Genomic DNA, 18457 nt, shown 5'->3' with positions numbered 1-18457 from the left:
ATCCCCTCCCTCCACACCACATATGACTTGACACATCTTCTTTCTGTAAAGAAGGAATTAATAGAAAAATATGTGGTCTTATGAACGGAAATGCTTTTATTAACGTTTGTAATAAATGGGCAATGAAGCCAGCAAATGTTAACTCATTTTACGGAACAGTGTAGTCAACTAGCCATTTGAGCTCTCTGACTCTCAATTTCCATATTTGTACAACTTTAGGAACTAAAGATGTTCCCTAAGGCTCCTTTCAGCTCTAAATGTTGTGATATTTCTAGATTCTGCACAGAATAAAGAGGAGGTTATTTTTACAGGAAAACTGCTTTAGGGAGTTTTGCTTAGATTAAGTGCAGGAGAAAGTTGAAAATGTGATAGCACAACTGACCAGAGAGAAATCAAGAAGGCTTTCTTGGAAGTGGGATGGGGAGCAGTTAGTTTAGACAGACCAAAGTCCCGAGGGAGGAGAAACCAGACGGGGAATTGTTCAGCTTCTCCAGGAGACCACCCGACACCTAGCCAGGACTTCAGGGTCTGGGGTGGGCAGTTTTCATAAGGGACATGGGAGGGCATCTGGAGTCCTAGGCAGGAAGGCCTTTTTTCTGTAGAACCCCAAGGAGCTCAAAGAAGTAGCTGCAACTTGAACTGAGGGCAGAATTACAGATTTTCGATGAAGGAGTAATTATGTGAGGATTGGGGCTAGGGAAGGGGGTGCCTGATGAGGAAATATCTAGAAGAGGGGGCTGATCATGGCAGGAAGCTAACTCCTTTAGGATGATCTTAGTATCTTCAGCTTGCTTAGGAAAGATCGCAGTTTTATCCTCTGATATTTTCACAGTTAAGTTCTGATCTTTTAAATCTGGCTGAAGAGGAAGATTATGGGGGAATGAATATCATGGAAGTAAGTACAGAGCTCAAGGGTAAAGGCTTTGAAAGTACAACCTCCAGTCAGCCATTCTCTGAAAACATGGCATTAAAGTGGATACAAAGTAAATATATTTGGAAGGAAAGGACAGTCTCTTCAATAAATGGTGCTGGGAAAACTGGACAGCCACATGCAAAAGAATGAAACTGGACCCCTATCTTACACCATATACAAAAAATAACTCAAAAAGGATTAAAGGCTTGAATGTGAGACTTTTTTTTTTCCTGGCTGTGCCATGCGGTTTGTGGGATCTTAGTTCCCCGACCAGGGACTGAACCTCGGCCCTCGGCAGTGAAAGCGTGGAGTCCTAACCACTGGACCGCCAGGGAATTCCCGAACGTGAGACTTGAAACCATAGAACTCCTAGAAAGAAACATAGGGGGGTAAGCTCCTTGACATTGGTCTTGGTGATGACTTTTTGGATCTGACACCAAAAGCACAAGCAACAAAAACAAAAATAGGGTTTCCCTGGTGGTGCAGTGGTTGAGAATCCGCCTGCCAATGCAGGGGACATGGGTTCAAGCCCTGGTCCAGGAAGATCCCACATGCCACAGAGCAACTAAGCCCATGAGCCACAACTACCAAGCCTGCGCTCTAGTGACCACGAGCCACAACTACTGAAGCCCACACACCTAGAGCCTGTGTTCCGCAACAAGAGAAGCCACCCGCAATGAGAAGCCCGCGCACCGCAACCAAGAGTAGCCCCCGCTCGCCGCAACTAGAGAAAGCCCGTGCGCGGCAACGAAGACCCAACGCAGCCAATAAATAAATAAATTTTTTAAATTAAAAAAAAAGCAAAAAAGCAGAAACAAGTGGGACTACATTGAACTAAAAACCTTCTGCACAGCAAAGGAAACCATCAACAAAATGAAAAGATAGCCTAAGAATGGGAGAAAATATTTGAAAATCATATATCTGATAAGAGGTTAATATCAAAAATATATTAAAAAACTCATACAACTTAATAGCAAAAAACCAAACAATCCAATTAAAAAATGGGCAGAGGAACTGAATAGACATTTTTCCAAAGAAGGCATACAGACAGCCTACAGGTACATGAAAAGGTGTTCAACATCACTAATGATCAGGGAAATGCAAATTAAAACCATAATGAGATATCACCTCATACCTGTTAGAATGGCTCTTATCAAAAAGACAAGAAATAAAAAGTGTCAGCGAGGGTGTGGAGAAAAGGGAACCCTTGTGCCCTGTTACTGGGAATGTAAATTGGTAAAGCCACCGTGGAAAACAGTATGGAGGTTCCTCAAAAAATTAAAAGCAGAACTACCATATGATCCATCAATTCGACTTCTGGGAATTTATCCGAAGGAAATGAGAACACACACACACACACACATATATACATTCAGCCATAAAAAAAGAGGGAAATCTTGCCATTTATGACAACACGGATGGACCTCAAGGGCATTAAGTGAAATAAGTCAGACAGAGAAAGATAAATATGGTATGATCTCACTCACATGTGAATCTAAAAAAACAAAACCCCCCCATAGGTACAGAGAACAGATTGGTGGTTGCCAGAGGCAGGGGTGGGTTAGGCAAAATGGAGGAAGGGGGTCAAAAGGTACAGACCTCCAGTTATGAAATAACTGAGTCATAGGGATGCAACATACAGCATGGTGACTGTAGTCAATAATACGTTACTGTATCTTTGAAAGTTGCTAAGAGAGATCTTAACAGTTCTCATCACAAGGCAAAGAAAATTGCAACCGTGCGTGGCAATGGATGCCAGCTAGACCTGCTGTGGTAACCATTTCACAGGATATACAAACATTAACTCATTGTGTTGTACACCTGAAACTGATACACTATTTTGTCTTAATTATATCTCAATTTTCAAAAAAGGTAAACACATTTGGGAAAAAACTTCTTCTACTCATGGCTTTGTCCAAAAGCATGTCAAGAAAGAATGTCACGTACTATTCTGATCAGAGAATGAAAGACAGGCGTTGAGAAACGACATTAAGAACTGGTCAGTTAGGTCAAGAAAATTTAATTTTTGGGACTTCCTTGGTGGCTCAGTGGTTAAGAATCCTCCTGCCAATGCAGGGGACGTGGGTTCGAGCCCTGGCCGGGAAGATCCCACATGCCGCGGAGCAACTAAGCCCATGCACTGCAACTACTGCACCTGCTCTCTAGAGCCCATGAGCCACAACTACTGAGCCCGCGTGCCACAATTACTGAGCTCGCAAGCCAAAGCTACTGAGCCCGTGAGCCACAACTACTGAGACCGCGAGGCAAAGCTACTGATCCTGCGAGCCACAACTACTGAGCCCGCATGCCACAACTACTGAAGCCCATGCGCCTAGAGCCCGAGCTCCGCAACAAGAGAAGCCACCGCAATGAGAAGCCCTCGCACCGCAACGAACAGCAGCCCCTGCTCGCGGCAACTAGAGAAAGCCTACACGCAGCAATGATGACCCAACACAGCCAAAAAATAAAAACAGAAAATTTAATTTTCTTTTCCTCTATTAGGAACTGTCAATGTTAATATGGGCTGCAGCATGTAATTTTTGAATTGGGCTCATCACACTGTATTGTATTTTTATGATCTACATGAAAAGAGTCTGAATGGAAGTAAAACCTACCTGCAAAAACTGCATGGCCTTGGGTCTGCATTAAATGGTATAATCCATGTTCATGTAAAAAAATGGCTCTCAGAATGTTTGCTTTCTTTACCTTAAGTTCAGTCAGCATTGCTTTCATATCATTCTTGATCTAAATAAAGTCAAGCAATCAGTAATGACGTAATGATGAAAATACAAGTAATGAATATGAAAAAAAAGAGAAAAGGTCAGTTAGAAAAGTAATTGATATAACTGCTGCTTAGTGGGTTCCTTTTTTTTTTTTTGGCCGCACAGTGCAGGAAATTCCCTATAACTGTTGCTTTGGATGTAGCTTTCTAAGACTGCAAATTGCCCACTCCAAGACCCAGAAAAAAATCACTAAAAATCTTAGCAGGGTCATTTGCTTCATCAAATGATGGGTTACTGCCATCAGAGCAGCAGCCCTGTAAAAACCCAGATCTGGTCTTTAAAATAGGGTCCTCTGATGTTAGGCTGTTATTTTTACTTCTTTGGTGCAGAGTTAGGTGCCCATTGGTTAAGCTCACAGATGGTGGGCTTTGGATTGAAGCACAGTCTGGCTTGAGCTGGTGCTGCCCCCAGGATGAACTTGGCATTGAGAAGCATTCCCAAGATGAGCAAGACGCTTTGGAAAAACAGAGAGAGAGAGAACAGTGCCATTGCTGTTGACTAGGGGCAGAAAGGACTTCAGGAAAATTCCCAGAAAAACTGAACATGCTGGAAGATGCTGTCTGAAGCTGACCTATTAAGATTTGGCAAAGGAATCTAGGCTGTGTGTGTGTGTGTGTGTGTGTGTGTGTGTGTGTGTGTGTGTGTGTAGTGGTGGTGAAGGGGGCGGTGGAGGGGGTGATTTACAGCTGAGTTGGCAGCAGTGCTGAGGGGCATATTAAATGTTATTTCAGTTATTTCCAGTTCAGAAAATATTTATTCTTATCCCACTGGATGTGCCCTATGTTGAGCTGCCAAAAATGTAAAAGACCCTGAAGAGATAACAGTTGTCAGGGTAATATGATATCCACATTCATAATTATAGTTCAGAGAAGATTATAGAATGGCATAAAAGAGTTACAACTGGGGCTTCCCTGGCGGTCCAGCCAAAAAAACAAAAGGAGTTACAACAAAGGTTTACAAAATGTACAATAGAGAAAAAAAAAGAAATCAGGGAACACTCCCTAAATGACAATGCATTGAATGCAGACCTATTCAGGCCATTATTTAAATAGGAGAAATAGAGGAGAATGACCCAAGGAAGGAGACTGACAAGAAGAAAAGTACCAAAGGCAGGAATACAAGGCGTGGTTTTTCTGGAGTGTTCCTTTCAGGGAAGACAGCCGTGGGAATTGATTAATCAGTGATATTGATGTGATTTTCAACAGGGATATGCAACCATCCAACATCCAACATGCCACGTTGAGATGTTTGTATTGAATAATTCAATAAGCTATTGAAAAATGTCACTGAAGCTTTTGGAATTGAGAAGTTATTCTTAGAAGAAAAATATGTCGAGGGTTAGAATGTTTTGAGGAGGGCGACTTGGGCCAGAGAGACCACATGGATGGGTCTAACAATCTACTTGAGAGATTGGCAGGATGGGCTGGAGTTAGAGCAGTAATGATGGGAACCGATCGGTGATACTCCCTGGAAACCTATCACACACACAATGTACAGAATTGTTGATTAGGTGTGGGGGGCTGGAAGAGGAGACGTCGGCTGACATGGAGGACAGCAGTGTCTGTCCCAGAAGTTCTGGAGAAGGGGGTTTCTGGGGAGTAGGGCAATGGAAGTGGGGGCACCTGAGCAGGTGCCAGTGGGACCCTCAGGAAGAGATGCCCAAAGACCTGGGAGGAACGCAGAGAGGGCCTGGGGAGCATGATGCAGGGTCATGATTCATCAGGACAGGAATGGTGATGAGCCTGGAGGCCAGTGAGATCACCAAGGGAGAGAGAACAGCAAGAGCCAAAAAGCAAGCTGGGGAAAAGACTCACAGGGGTTGTTTACTGAAAACTTCACTCTCCCTAGTTCTGCTTTTCACTGAGAATAGTGGCTCTAAAATCAGCTGTTACCCAAGTCTCAATTCAGTAGTTGGTAACCAAGAAATGAAAAGAACAGAATCCATTTAAATATAAGTTTCCAAAGAGGGATTATAAAAGCATTGCCCTTTAACACTTCTGGCAACACATGACAGCTTTTTCCTAATGTTGAAGTTATTGCTCAAAGTATTGTCCCAAGACTGCTGGCTTCAGACAATCATCTCTTCGTGGCACTTTTACCCTATCTGCCTTTTCTGAGTACAAACAACTTTTAGAAAAGAGTGATTCTAGGGACTTCCCTGGTGGCACAGTGGTTAAGAATCCGCCTGCCAATGCAGGATACACGGGTTCGAGCCCTGGTCCAGGAAGATCCCACATGCTGCGTAGCAACTAAGCCCGTACGCCACAACTATGCTGACCCTGCTCTCTAGAGCCTGCGAGCCACAACTACTGAAGGCCGTGCGCCTAGAGCCCGTGCTCCACAACAAGAGAAGCCACGCAATGAGAAGCCTGCGCACCGCAACGAAGAGTAGCCCCCATTCACCGCAACTAGAGAAAGCCCGTGTTAAGCAATGAAGACCCAACGCAGCCAAAAATAAATACATAAATTTATTAAAAAAAAAAAAAAAAAGAGCGATTCTATACATTGCATTGAGGATGGGGGCAGAACACTAGATTAGAAATAGGATGATCTGAATTTGTGCCCATACTTTGCCAATTACTAGCCAATCAATAAATCCAATAAACATTTAGAGAAGGTATACATCCTACTGGGAGATTAGGTTACAAAGCCAATATGTACAGGGAAGACAGCATACAGTCAAAATTCCTCTGGAGAAATCCTTTGGGAATATTAAGATGACACGGAGTCTCTCCATAATTCCAATGCTGACAATTTTCCTTTTCATCTTGGTCCAGATGGTGGTTTCTTCTTATGAGCACCAGATGAAGAAGTTAATTTGAGCTGAGGAGCCATGTCATGAGATGCACACTGTATCTTTAAGATTCGTGAGCATGGGAACCAAGACCCATCATGGGAATGCAGAATCCACCTCACGCTCACTGTGGACCCCAGATTCATTGGGCGGAATGGAGGGCGGCGGAGGGATGGCCATTTAGACTTACACACACTGTGAGTGTGCATGTGTGTACGTGTGTGTGTGTGTGTGTGTGAGAGAGAGAGATACTGTTGAGTTTGTGCAAGTGAAATGACACTGAGAAGCCAGGGCTCCATTGCTCGTGTGCCAGGCGTTGTGCCAGGAACAAGGAAGAAGAAATTAGCAGGTGCTGGTGCTACCCTTGCAGGTCAGTCTAGAAGGCCACTAGGAGCACAAACACAGCATTGCAAGACTAACAGTAGTACAATGTGACACAGGGGGATGGAGTCCACAGGAGCGAGAATTAGGAAAGGCTCTTTAGAGAATATGACTCTAAGCTGAATCTTCAAAGAAATGCACATGCCAATCAGAGGAGGGAGAGGGAGGAAGAGCGTTCTAGAGCATTCTGGAGGGGAGCTGGCATGCGTCGAGGCAGGGAGGCTGAAAGTGGCACATTTGAGACCCACGAGTTGTCTGGTACAGCTGGTGTGCAGTATGGGATGGGGGGGCGGAGCATAGGGCGAGAAGGCGCTGCAGAGGTCAAGGGGCCACGCTGCAATGAGCTCCCTTCCAGCAAAGGGGCTAGGACGTGAGGCTGTATGTGGCGGGGATGCACAGGAGGTTTCTAAGAAGGAGAGAGACATGATCATGAGACCGACGTGCATTTTTATCGAGGTCTTTCTGTCACTATGGAGGATGGATTAAAGCAGGCTGAGAATGGCGTCAGGGAAAGTAGTTAGAAAGAAATTAGGCTATTGTAGGAGAGAGAGGAAGAGAGAGAGGGATGGCAGCACCAGCCATGGAAAGAAGGCCAACAGCCAGATCCCATTCACTAACCGTTTACCCTGTACCTGGCAGGAGCCGAGCCCTTGCACACATCCCCTTGCGTCTTCTGCCCACAACCCTATGAACCGGGTGCTGCCAGGTCAAGGCATCCCCGTGACCTTCACACGAGGGCCTCGCCCACGTCACGCCAGGTCCAGCCCTCACCCCCGCCCCCTTGGCTGCTTTTCTGGCTCCTGAACACATGGAGCCCTTGCTCACCTCAGGGCCTTTGCAATCTCTCATCCCTCTGCCTGGAACCTCCTTCTTGTTCCGATGGCTTGTTCTCATTTGGGAGGTGCAGTTCATGTGCTACTTTCACTAAGAAGTAGGTCCCTTCCTGCGTCAGCCTGCTTGTTTCCTTCACAGCACTTAGAATCTCTAATTATCTTATCTGTCTACTTTTTATTGCCTGTCTCCTCCTTCTAGAATACTCCATGAGAGTAGGGGCCTTATTTGTCTTATTCACTATTATATACTTATTCACTATTATTTCTCAGTACCCAGCACAGTGTCTAAGTGCTCAGTAAATATTTATTGGGGTAGGGGGAGGGATAAATTAGGAGTTTGAGATTAACATAGACATACTACTATATATAAAGTAGATAACCAACAAGGACCTACTGTATAGCCCAGGGAACTATACTCAATATTTTGTAATAACATATAAGGGAAAATAATCTGAAAAAGAATATATATAGATATATATTCATATATATACGTATATATGTATATATATATATCTGAATCATTGTAAATCAACCATATTTCAATAAAAAGTTAAATAAAATACATTTATTGAATGAATATCCATTTTACAGATGAAGAAAATAATAATAATAACAGTAAGAACAATAAAAACCAACACTCAAAATATGTGCTGGGCACTGGTCAAACTCATCTAAGCCTCACAGATTTGATGTAAATATCATTATTTCTCCCATTTTATAGATGGAGAAACGGAGGCTCCCACATTTAGGTAACTTGTCCAAAGTCACAAAGCTTGTAAATGGCAGAGCAGAGATTCAAATTCAGGCAGTCTGGCTCCAGGGTCTAGCTTTCAACATCTATGCTGCACGGCTACTCTAAGACTGGGCTTTCCAGTCGTCGGGTCACAAGGCTGGCAATGGAGGAGCTAGGATTCCAACCTGGTTCTCTCGACTCTGGAAACCAAGCTCCAGGGCTGGAGGGATGGGGGTGGTGAGAACTGAGGAGAGAGAAGCCGGCCGGCAGGTCTAAGCTAACAGAGGGCGCTGTTGATTGAGGGGCACACAAAGGCGAGCATGGGTTGAGTTCTGAGCGTGTAGAATTCCAGGTGCCCGTTGCACGCACTCTCTCCTTTACTGTGCTTCCGGCTTTTGGAGCAGGACACGTCACGCAGCCCCTCTGATCCCATCCTCACACGTGTAAAATGTGAATTTAGATACTGACCCAACAGGATTCTTGCGACGATTAAACGGAGATAATGCAGACCCATGGGCAGATGTTCAGTAAACATTACTCTCCTGATCTTTTCTGTACCTTCGGCTTGCACGGAAAAGCCAACGTTTTCAGGAAAATGGGCTAAGTATCCAGATGACATAAGGAACAAGAGAGAAAACTCCTGGGTGGGCCCAATTATATAATCATTCCCCAAGCTTAATGAGACTTAGAATTAGCTAAGTTTCATCTTCTGAACACTTGCTGTTATTGCAATAATCAAATGAAAAATTAATAAAACTAGGTTCAATTTAATCTAAGCTTATCACATAAATCTTACCTCTGCTTCCCCCTATTTCCCCCTAGATGTTTCTTTTCATTCTTTTTTTTTTTCTTTTTTTTTGGCTGCGCCGCGCGGCTTGAGGGATCTCAGTTCTCTGAACAGGGATCGAACCTGGGCCCCGGCAGAGAAAGTGCCGAGTCCTAACCACTGGATGGCCAGGGAATTCCCTCTTTTCATTCTTATTTCTTGCTAGGTATATGCAATATTTGTCTTTGGACGAGCCACTTATTTTAATCTTAAATTTCTCGTCTGCAAAATGGGAACAACAGTCCTCCCCTTAATAGAATTCTTATAAGAATTAAAGGAGATAATGTGTTAGAAGTTCCTTTGCAAACTAAGTACTATCCAAATATAATAATTATTATTAAAAAGAAATATAAAGATATATTTGTATAAAATTATCAAATTTATATTAAATAATTAAATTGTTTATTGATATACTTATTATTTATATCTATAAATATAAATAAAATATAATTTTATTTAAAATGTTTTTATGATGGACTTCCCTGGTGGTGCAGTGGTTAAGAGTCCGCCTGCCAATGCAGGGGACACGGGTTCGATCCCTGGTCCAGGAAGATCCCACATGCCGTGGAGCAACTAAGCCCGTGCGCTACAACTACTGAGCCTGCGCTCTAGAGCCCGCGAGCCACAACTACTGAAGCCTGTGCGCCTAGAGCCCGTGCTCCGCAACAAGAGAAGCCACCGCAATGAGAAGCCCGCGCACCGCAACGAAGAGTAGCCCCAGCTCACCGCAACTAGAGGAAGCCCGTGCACAGCAATGAAGACGCAACGCAGCCAAAAATAAATAAATTTATTAAAAATAAATAAATAAATAAAATATTTCTATGAGGGAAGAGAAGTATGCTTATTGAGATCATGCCTTTTCCACAATGGTAATTTAATTAGTCTTCTCCAAGTTATAATTGCCCAAGTGCTGAAAACTGTATATCTCATTAAATCTCCTCCTTCTAATCCAGGTGGAGATGCTCACTGAAAACCCCCCTGCCTGCAGGACCCGGAACCACCTTGCAGTGGGCGTGTGCTTTTGTCTGGCAGGCATCACGGCGAAGAACCATCCTTCACCATAGCTTGCCCTGAACTTTTAGCTCTAGGGTGAAAAAGTGACCCAAGAGAGGCTGGTCAGCATTCTTCCTGCCCCTGGTTTGTTTAGGGATAGGGATTTGGACCAAGCAGGACCAATCTGACGACTTCCCTGAGCTGTTGCTGGAACTATGAGGAAAAAAACCTTTCTTTTCTCTCAGGAGTGCCGGCTGTGAGAAGCAAGCCGCTGGAGCTACTTCTGAGCCTCTCTGACACCATGTGGGGAGGACCAAACTGAATAAAGTCAACCCAGAGACAGACAGACAGACAGACAGAGTGACCAGTTCAGACCAAACTGGGACTTCCCTGGCTTTAGCGTGGAAGGTCCCATGCCCAAGACCCCCCTCAGACCTGGGCACATGGGGACGGTTGGTCACTTCACAGAGACAGAGTCCCGCATATACCGTTCCAAGCCTTGATCCAGCTTTACTTGGAGGCCCTCCTTGGGCACCTCAATTCTATGACCCAGTAAGTTCTGGGGTCTGTTTAAGCAACTTTGAGTTGTGTTTCTGTCACATGCAACTCAAAGAGTCATAACACATGCCCAAAGAATGTCCACATATAAGGCACAAAGTTAAAAAAGCAAAAGAAATCAAAGTAGGAAACAAGCTATTTTTAGCATTGAAACACGAGGAAATGTGATCATGTGGTCCTTTCTGAAGTTGAGGTAATTTATTTGACAAAGGGGCTCCGGAAAAAAAAAAAAGAAGTATACAAAATGGAAAAAAGAAGAGGCAAATGAAAACATTCTTAGGGAACAAAAACCTCATGGCATGAGAAAGGTCAGAGAAACTCATGAGCAAAAATCCAAAAGAACACGCTTAGGCAGTGAGGGGAAGAAAGTAGCTGAAGTCAAAGCATGGAGCAGTTTTGCCTTTTCATTAGAGACAGACCCACTGTAAAGTGGGACAAAAAGACAAGTGAGCCACGGAAGCGGACAGTGAAAAAACTAGACCAGCAGAGCCTCCTGCAGATCCTCAACAATTCCACAAGGCTTAAAGCCAAACATCTCAGTGGTCTCTGGCACTCCGCCCTGGGGCAGGTAGGCCAAAGAACATGCTATGGGAATAACCAGAAAACCTAGAGGAAATGAGCTTTTCTTAAGGTGACATACAGCAGCGATTACAAAGATTGGAGAAGTTAGAAAACCTCAGCGTGCACCAGAATTCGTACAGCATGCATATGACAGAGCCTCATGCTAACCCTAACCCTAACCCTCAAGCGCTATAGGATGAGTGAGAGAAATTTGTGCTCCCGAAGGGTTTCCTTTGAGAATATGGCCAGAAGGGAGAAATCTAGACAATCCGTCTGTACACAGCCACACAGGATGGAATGAAAACCACTCTTTCTGGCCTTCCCTGAAGAAGGATGTGAGACTGGGGCCCCCAAGGGACATGGCCCGGCACCATTTCTAATTCTAATGCAATTTGGAAAAAACTTAAGTGTTGAAAACCAAGAGAGGAGTCATTTTCTCAATAGAAAGACAACATGAAAAACAAAACAAAACAAAACAGTGTGAAGATATGTGATTTAGTCTTACCTCTGTGAGTATACTTTCTATTGAGTCTCACTTTATTTATTTATTTATTGGCCATGCAGCGCGGCATGTGGGATCTCACTTCCCCAACCAGGGATCAAACCCGCACCTCCTGCAGTGGAAGCACGGAGTCCTATCCACCGGACCGCCAAGGAAATCCCGAGTCTCACTAATTTTAAACTATTCTCATTTTGTTGTCTGATATCATCTAGTAACAGGGTACTAATCATGTTCTTGGCCTTAGTCCTCTTGTGGGTGTTTCAGGGAGCCTGATATGCCTGTGCAGGGTCTTTCTAACACAAACACTTAAATTTCGGATGTTTAGGATAAAAACAGAAGGAAACTTTGAGGGAGGCAAGGAACGGCACTATCTGAACTTGCACGTTGGCGAAAATGTTTACGCTGTATTTACCGAAGGACTTTTCCCCTGAAAACAGAAGACGTGATATGGTAAAAGGTTGTCTGGTAATAAAGAACCAGATTCACGCACCAAATCCTAAATCACAAAGAACGCTCAAGTGGAAAACCGCTGGAGGGACTGGAGCATGTGACTGAATTTTGCATCGTCTTTGAAGATGGGGATGTCCATCACAGGGGCTAGAGCATGTGATGGCTTGTTTTCTTTAAATCACTTGTAATTCAGGAAGGGCCCACCTACAAGCAGGATATCTTCCTGCTTGCTCCCTGAACCAGGATGCCATCTGGAATGTAAGAGAGGAAGGAGGCAAGACCCTAGGAAATGTCACGTTATCCTGAAAAACATCCCTTGCAGAATCAGACCGCCGAGGTTCCCTTAGCGGAGCTCTCATCTCCGATTTCCTACGGGGGTAATGAAAGGCATTTGCCAAGGCTAAGGGGCAACAAGATTGATGGAGTCTAGACTCACCTCTATGAGTATACTTTCTATTGAGTCTCACTTTATTTATTTATTTATTTATTTATAAATAAAAGCATTTTGGCCTTTCTACAAACTCTCGACAGCTGCATGCTAGGTGTTTATGTGGTTCTGGGTATTGTGTCCTCTGCAAAGAAAGGCATATGTAGGAACAAAAAGGATCTTGCCTCCTGGGGCCCTTAGTTTGTAGCTGGGGGGATTGGAGATTCCAAGAGGCTATTTATATGGGGTCATACTGTCGCTGAGAGAGCGTAGAAGCCAGCGAGTCACCCCACAAACCTACAGCAAAAATGGTATCTTCTCCCGCCTTGTCTATTTCACCAGGGCTGGAAAGAAGGGGGTAAGGAAAAAAAAATGGGGGGTAAGAGATTATTTTTCCTCGATTTTGTTAAATTGATTTGACATTGATAAGACTGACCATCCTTCTGCAAACCAAACAGACATTTAACACTAACGCAAACCCATGTTTTTCTTTTTTTAAGAAACGACAATTCAGGCTTTTGTGAAGTTACGAACTGCCTTCATTTTAGTATGATACTATGGAACCACAAGGCTAGTATCAAATCTTTATAAATCCTACGGGAATAGTGAAAATAGAAAGGGAATAAATGTTTAAATATGAAAATCAGCCTCTAATTAGCTAATGCTCACCGATTAGATGCCAATGATGGAAACAACAGATAAAAGGTGAAAAGATGGCCATAGGAAGAGGGAGGTTAAGAAAGAGAGCTTGCACAGTTCGAGAGCAAGCCCTGTTCACCAGGCCAATCACCCTGGGATTCAGAGACCAAACACGGTATTTTCCAGAGAATGCTGGCATGTTTATCGCCCAGCAGGCCCCACCCTGCAGCCTGAGAGCACCTACCAGTGTTTCCAACTTGGCAACCCCCCAAAAACCAGAACAATGATTGCTTTTCTCTTGCTATAATAATGCTGTCGAGTTCATCAGAGATCCATTTTGTATTTTTCATTGGGTCCAAAGCATGCTGTTTCCTTCAGAAGAAATCTTATCATGTTTTATACAGTTTTAAAAATAATTGATCTGGTCCGTTAGTACAGGTAGAACTGTTTTGATGAGAAAGGAAGGAGCTTCTCCTGGAATCTCATTATTTATCTGAAGTTAAAATATATGTATTTTTAAAACTTTACACCTGTGATATAGTACATGCATGAGTCTAAATATTTCTTTGCTCACTGGGTCTTAGGGAGACAGCTGTGGTGCCATAGTAAAGTCTCATGCTTTGCCAGTTATTCATTCATTCATTTTTATTGAGCATGTACTATGTGTTCTATGCATGGAGGATACAGCAGTTAACAAGATAGAAAATGACCCTACTTCACGGAGCTAATACAGAGGAGGCCGAGAACAAATCCATGCAAGTAAGTAGATAGGATATTCCAGATGATAATAAACTCTTTGAAGGAAAAAGGTGGGGGTGGTCAGCTCAGCTTCTCTGAGCTGATGACCGCTGGCTGATAAGAGGGAGCCTGTGAAGGTCTGGGGCTAGGCAGGGGAGTGGCCAAGGCAATGGCCCTGGGGTTACAGCAAGTCTGACAAATTTGGGGGAAAGAAAGAACACCAGTGGGGATGGAGAACAATAATACCGATTGTGGTTAAAGATTTAATAAGACGATGAATGCAAAAGAACACAATGAACTGCAAAGCAATACCACTAAAAGGTATTATTTGGCTTGGTTAGAATACTGTATTCTAAAGAACGTCATTCTTTAGATGTTTAGAGTTTATAAAGGATGCAGGAGAAAACTATATATTTCAGTTTTCATCTTCTACTTCTAATAAAAAGGAGCTGGCTCTCGAAAAGCCCTTTCAAGGATGGCACATTGCCTTCACGTGAAATAGGAAATCCCACATACCTGGAATCCTATTGAGCGTCACCCAGAAATGTTCATCCGGACTGAAGGTGTCTTTGGACCACTGGAGCAAGTCAAGAGCCCGTGGGTCATGGAGAACAAAGTTGGTAAACTCTCTTGACAGGGCAACATAGGCAGAACCAAAGTAAATGGTGAGATTGTGGGGAGCAGGCCGTTTCAATGCTGTGGTTCTTATCACATAGGAAAGCTCTTTGCCCAGGTGCTCTCGGTGGACATATTTAGTCCGTCCAACTGCGTGAGCTGGAGGCAGAACCCCTGGGGTGATGTTTTTCCCTTTCAATCCTTTCAGATACTGAACTATCTCCCTGTTGGTTTTCAGGGGGAAATCTTGCCCACAGGTGTTGATGGCGTACTTCCACGGAACCTCCAAGGCTGCAAGATCTTTGATGCAGTGCAGGTCAGCCTGGAGCCTGGAAATCCCACCATAGACCACGGGTTCCATCTTGGAAGCCAGAAAAGCATTTGGGAAGCAGCTCAGTAATTGCTCCACTGCATCTTTAAATTCAACTGTCGCTTTCTCATCCACGTGAACACAGTAGATATTCTGAGGCATGTAAATAGCTCTGAAGAGCCTTGCAAAGGTGTCGAAATTGTGATGGATGACCATGATATATGCCAAAGGAAATTCAGCTTCTTCTTTAGATAACGGCGCCGTGATGTAGTGGCTTTGAGTCAAGTATTCCTTGCAAGAGGACGTCTCATAGATCATGAGTTTGTTTCTCCAGAGGAAAGGTGTTTTGCCATTGACAAAGGATATGCAAACTTGACTCAGCATCGAAGTGTCCGAATTATTTAGCCTCTGGAAGCCTTGCTCGTCCCCAAAATTGAACACGTAGAACACGATAAAAATGATTACACAAGAGACAGAAACTATAAAGAGGTAACGCATCAATGAAGGCATGCCTCCAAGAGGAGATTTCAAAGACCGTCAAAATCTAAGTCCTCTCCCAAACTTACTTTTTTCTCTGAGTTCTTATTTTGGTGCATACTCCAGTAATTCGGGCCCTGAAGGAGACACTGTGAATTCATTCGGTTTCATCCCGTGAATCCAGCGGCTGGCGCACTCCCCATGCTGAGAGTAGCTACTGAGCCCGCCTCGTCCTCCGCCTTTCAAACCGCCTTTGTCTACATCCCGGTAGCAGGTTGCTTAAGCCCAGCCTTTTCCCCTCCCTCTGGCTCCCAGCTCCCAACGGCTAGCTGTTTCACTAAAACTCTGGTTTTAGTCTCCTTTTCCCCTGCAGATTTAGTTTCTCAGATCTCTTTTCCTTCATTTCCGGAGGGCTTTTCCCCCCACTCTTGTTACTGTCATTCAGGGAATTAATACAGTAAGAACGAAAGTTGAAATGATGCGTTCTGGCAGGCGTGTCGTTTCCTGCTAGTCATCCGACAGGCTGCGGCACTCACCCCGCCTCGTTGCTCATGGCAATGATCCACAGCCTGGTCCCTCGACCCTTCGACCACACTCCACGGGGTATAATGTTGCCTCCGTTCTCAAACATGCCGCTTTAGTGAAAAAATGACTGAAGTGACGAGATCGAAAATTTAAAAAAAACCTCACCCACCGGGCTCTTTTGTAATGCTTTCTAGCCCCGCCCTACTCTTTTTCTTTTTCTTTTTTTGGCCCTGCCGCGAGGCATGCGGGATCCCAGTTCCTGGACCGCGGATTGAACCCGAAGCCCCCGCAGTGGAAGCGCGGGGTCTTCAGCCCTGGACCGCCAGGGAAGTCCCCGGCCCTCTCTTTTCTAAAACAAGAGCTTACCGGGGTTCCAGTCCTAGGGGATCTGAAAATGCAGGGCTCTGGGTCCTGTGACTTTGAGATTACGTCGTGACAGCCCCTCTCCTCCCACCGTGGTGCTTATCATAAGGATTGAAACGGAGCAGGACCCTGTGGGGTCCTCCCTGGTACAAATTCTTTCCGTGCCCCCCGTTTCTTGTTTGTAGGAAATAGGCTTCCTTCAGGCTCCTGGACGTTCCCTGAGCTTCAAAGTGCAGATTCAAACAGTTGCTAATCAGGGAAGGGAGGGGATGCAGAAACAAGGGAGGAACAGCCTAGAAACAATACTGCAGCCTTGGGGCAGCGTCCTGGTTCCTCCTCAAGGGATACACACAACAATATCTTTGAGTTCTTCTGCAGGAACTAAGGCCTCCACCCAGGTGGAGGATGGTAACTTCAGGCTGAGGGCAAGATCCCTGGAGCGCCGCCCTGCTACCTCGCCACCAGCCAGTCAGAACAAAGTCACAAGCCCTGTAGCCCTCACCCCAAATTTTGCCCATTAAATACTCCCCCCAAAACCGTCGGGGTTTTAGAACACGAGCCGCCCATCCTCTTTGTATTGGCATCTTTACAATAAATGCTGCACTTTCCTTCACCACAACCCGATGTCATTAGATTGGCCTTACTGCCCGCCAGCGAGAGGCCCTGAGTTTGATTTGGTAACAGGATGTTGGGGTCCAATGAACAAATGCCAAGCTACATCCCCTGATTTAGATGAGACCTTAAAACTTCACCGGAAAGCACTCGAATCCTGGCACAAATGATGTTCGGATAAGGGCACCTAGAGCGCATTCAGGTTTTCACCACCCAGAGAACATCATCTAATACTCAGAGAAGTGCTTTATACCTGCCCGGTTAAGCCTGTCAAATCACCTAGGAAACGAATGTTGTTTTCCCCTATTTGTAAATAGCAGAGTTTTGGCTGAAGAGCATGAAGCTCTTTAACTTACAAGGTTCTCATCTTCAACCTTTTATTTTTCCGACCAGCTTTTTTTTAATACAGATCAACATATTTTATTTATGATGGCTTCTAACATACCCATACAACTACTTCATGCCTTCCCGTTTCACCTCCCCTTTGAAGTGAACGTAACCCCTCTGAGCCTCCATCCTGTAGCAGTAACTCACTATCGGAGACTGAGCACCCACCCACCCCCACATGAAGAAAAAATGTCCTTTAATGCCCTTTCTCTCCTCCCTTTTGAAAAGTCTCTACCCTGCTATTAATGAAATTAATAGAACAATATGCTTATTCCTTGTTTTCAGCAGAGGTAGGAAAACCAACGCTAAGCCCCGTTGATTCAAGGCACCCTGCACTTCAGCTGAATGACACATCACCTCCTGAACCAGGGTAGGTTTTCATTCTAGCTTTTATTGCTCCCATTTTTCATTATTCCAGCTGGTACATTATTTTTCTCTCTCCCTTACTAAATTCTCCTCATTCTCTAAGACCCATCACGAATAAACTCTACATAGAACCCACCTTTGGCTTTTTATGCGAAGTGGAAGAAAGTAAATGGAGCCCTTATCTGGACAGAGCAGATCAATCTAATTCTTAGTGTTCCCATGGAGCAAAGAGAATGACTCTGAAAATGATATGATAATGAATGATCATGGTAAATGACAAGAAAATGAATGATAATGGAAAATTCAATCCCAAGCTTCTTGTTTTCCCAAATAATACCTTTAAATATCAGGTTATAGTCTATCCTATTTCAAGACAACAGAGAGTAATTTCAGTATCTAGTTTTGCAGACTTTTAGGCTTAGAGTGAATATTAAAATATTTTAAATATTTGCAGTTTGACAAAGTGTTCAGATACATGACAATGAGGCCAACAGAGTCTGTTTACATTATTATTTCCAACTGGCCAACAACAAAGGGGTTCAGATTTATGATTCAGCTCGGAACCAAGGCTCGAGGACATCCGCCGCCTCCATGCTGAGTTTGCTGCTGAACGAGACTGGGACCAGTTCCACCAACCTCGGAACCTCCTCCTGGCCTTGGTGGGGGAAGTA

At 44.2% G+C, this 18457-nt stretch overlaps 2 protein-coding genes across 3 annotated transcripts in view; both read right to left on the bottom strand.

Annotated features, from left to right (window-relative positions):
- LOC133094952 (N-acetyllactosaminide beta-1,6-N-acetylglucosaminyl-transferase) overlaps positions 1–17393 on the bottom strand; it is a 53232-nt gene extending 35839 nt beyond the window's left edge. For both annotated transcript variants that reach the window (XM_061195710.1, XM_061195712.1), the window contains exon 1: positions 14648–17393. In XM_061195710.1, the coding sequence (XP_061051693.1) occupies positions 14648–15566 (919 nt within the window). In that variant the 5' untranslated portion in view covers positions 15567–17393. The remainder of the gene's footprint in view (positions 1–14647) is intronic.
- LOC133094951 (N-acetyllactosaminide beta-1,6-N-acetylglucosaminyl-transferase-like) overlaps positions 6326–18457 on the bottom strand; it is a 39190-nt gene continuing 27058 nt past the window's right edge. The window contains exon 2 of the mRNA XM_061195707.1: positions 6326–7277. Within this exon, the coding sequence (XP_061051690.1) occupies positions 6862–7277 (416 nt within the window). The 3' untranslated portion in view covers positions 6326–6861. The remainder of the gene's footprint in view (positions 7278–18457) is intronic.

This window comes from Eubalaena glacialis, chromosome 7 (genome assembly GCF_028564815.1).
Source record: "Eubalaena glacialis isolate mEubGla1 chromosome 7, mEubGla1.1.hap2.+ XY, whole genome shotgun sequence".
In the NCBI taxonomy this organism is placed as follows: domain Eukaryota; kingdom Metazoa; phylum Chordata; class Mammalia; order Artiodactyla; family Balaenidae; genus Eubalaena; species Eubalaena glacialis.
This window is presented reverse-complemented; position numbering and strand designations above follow the sequence as displayed.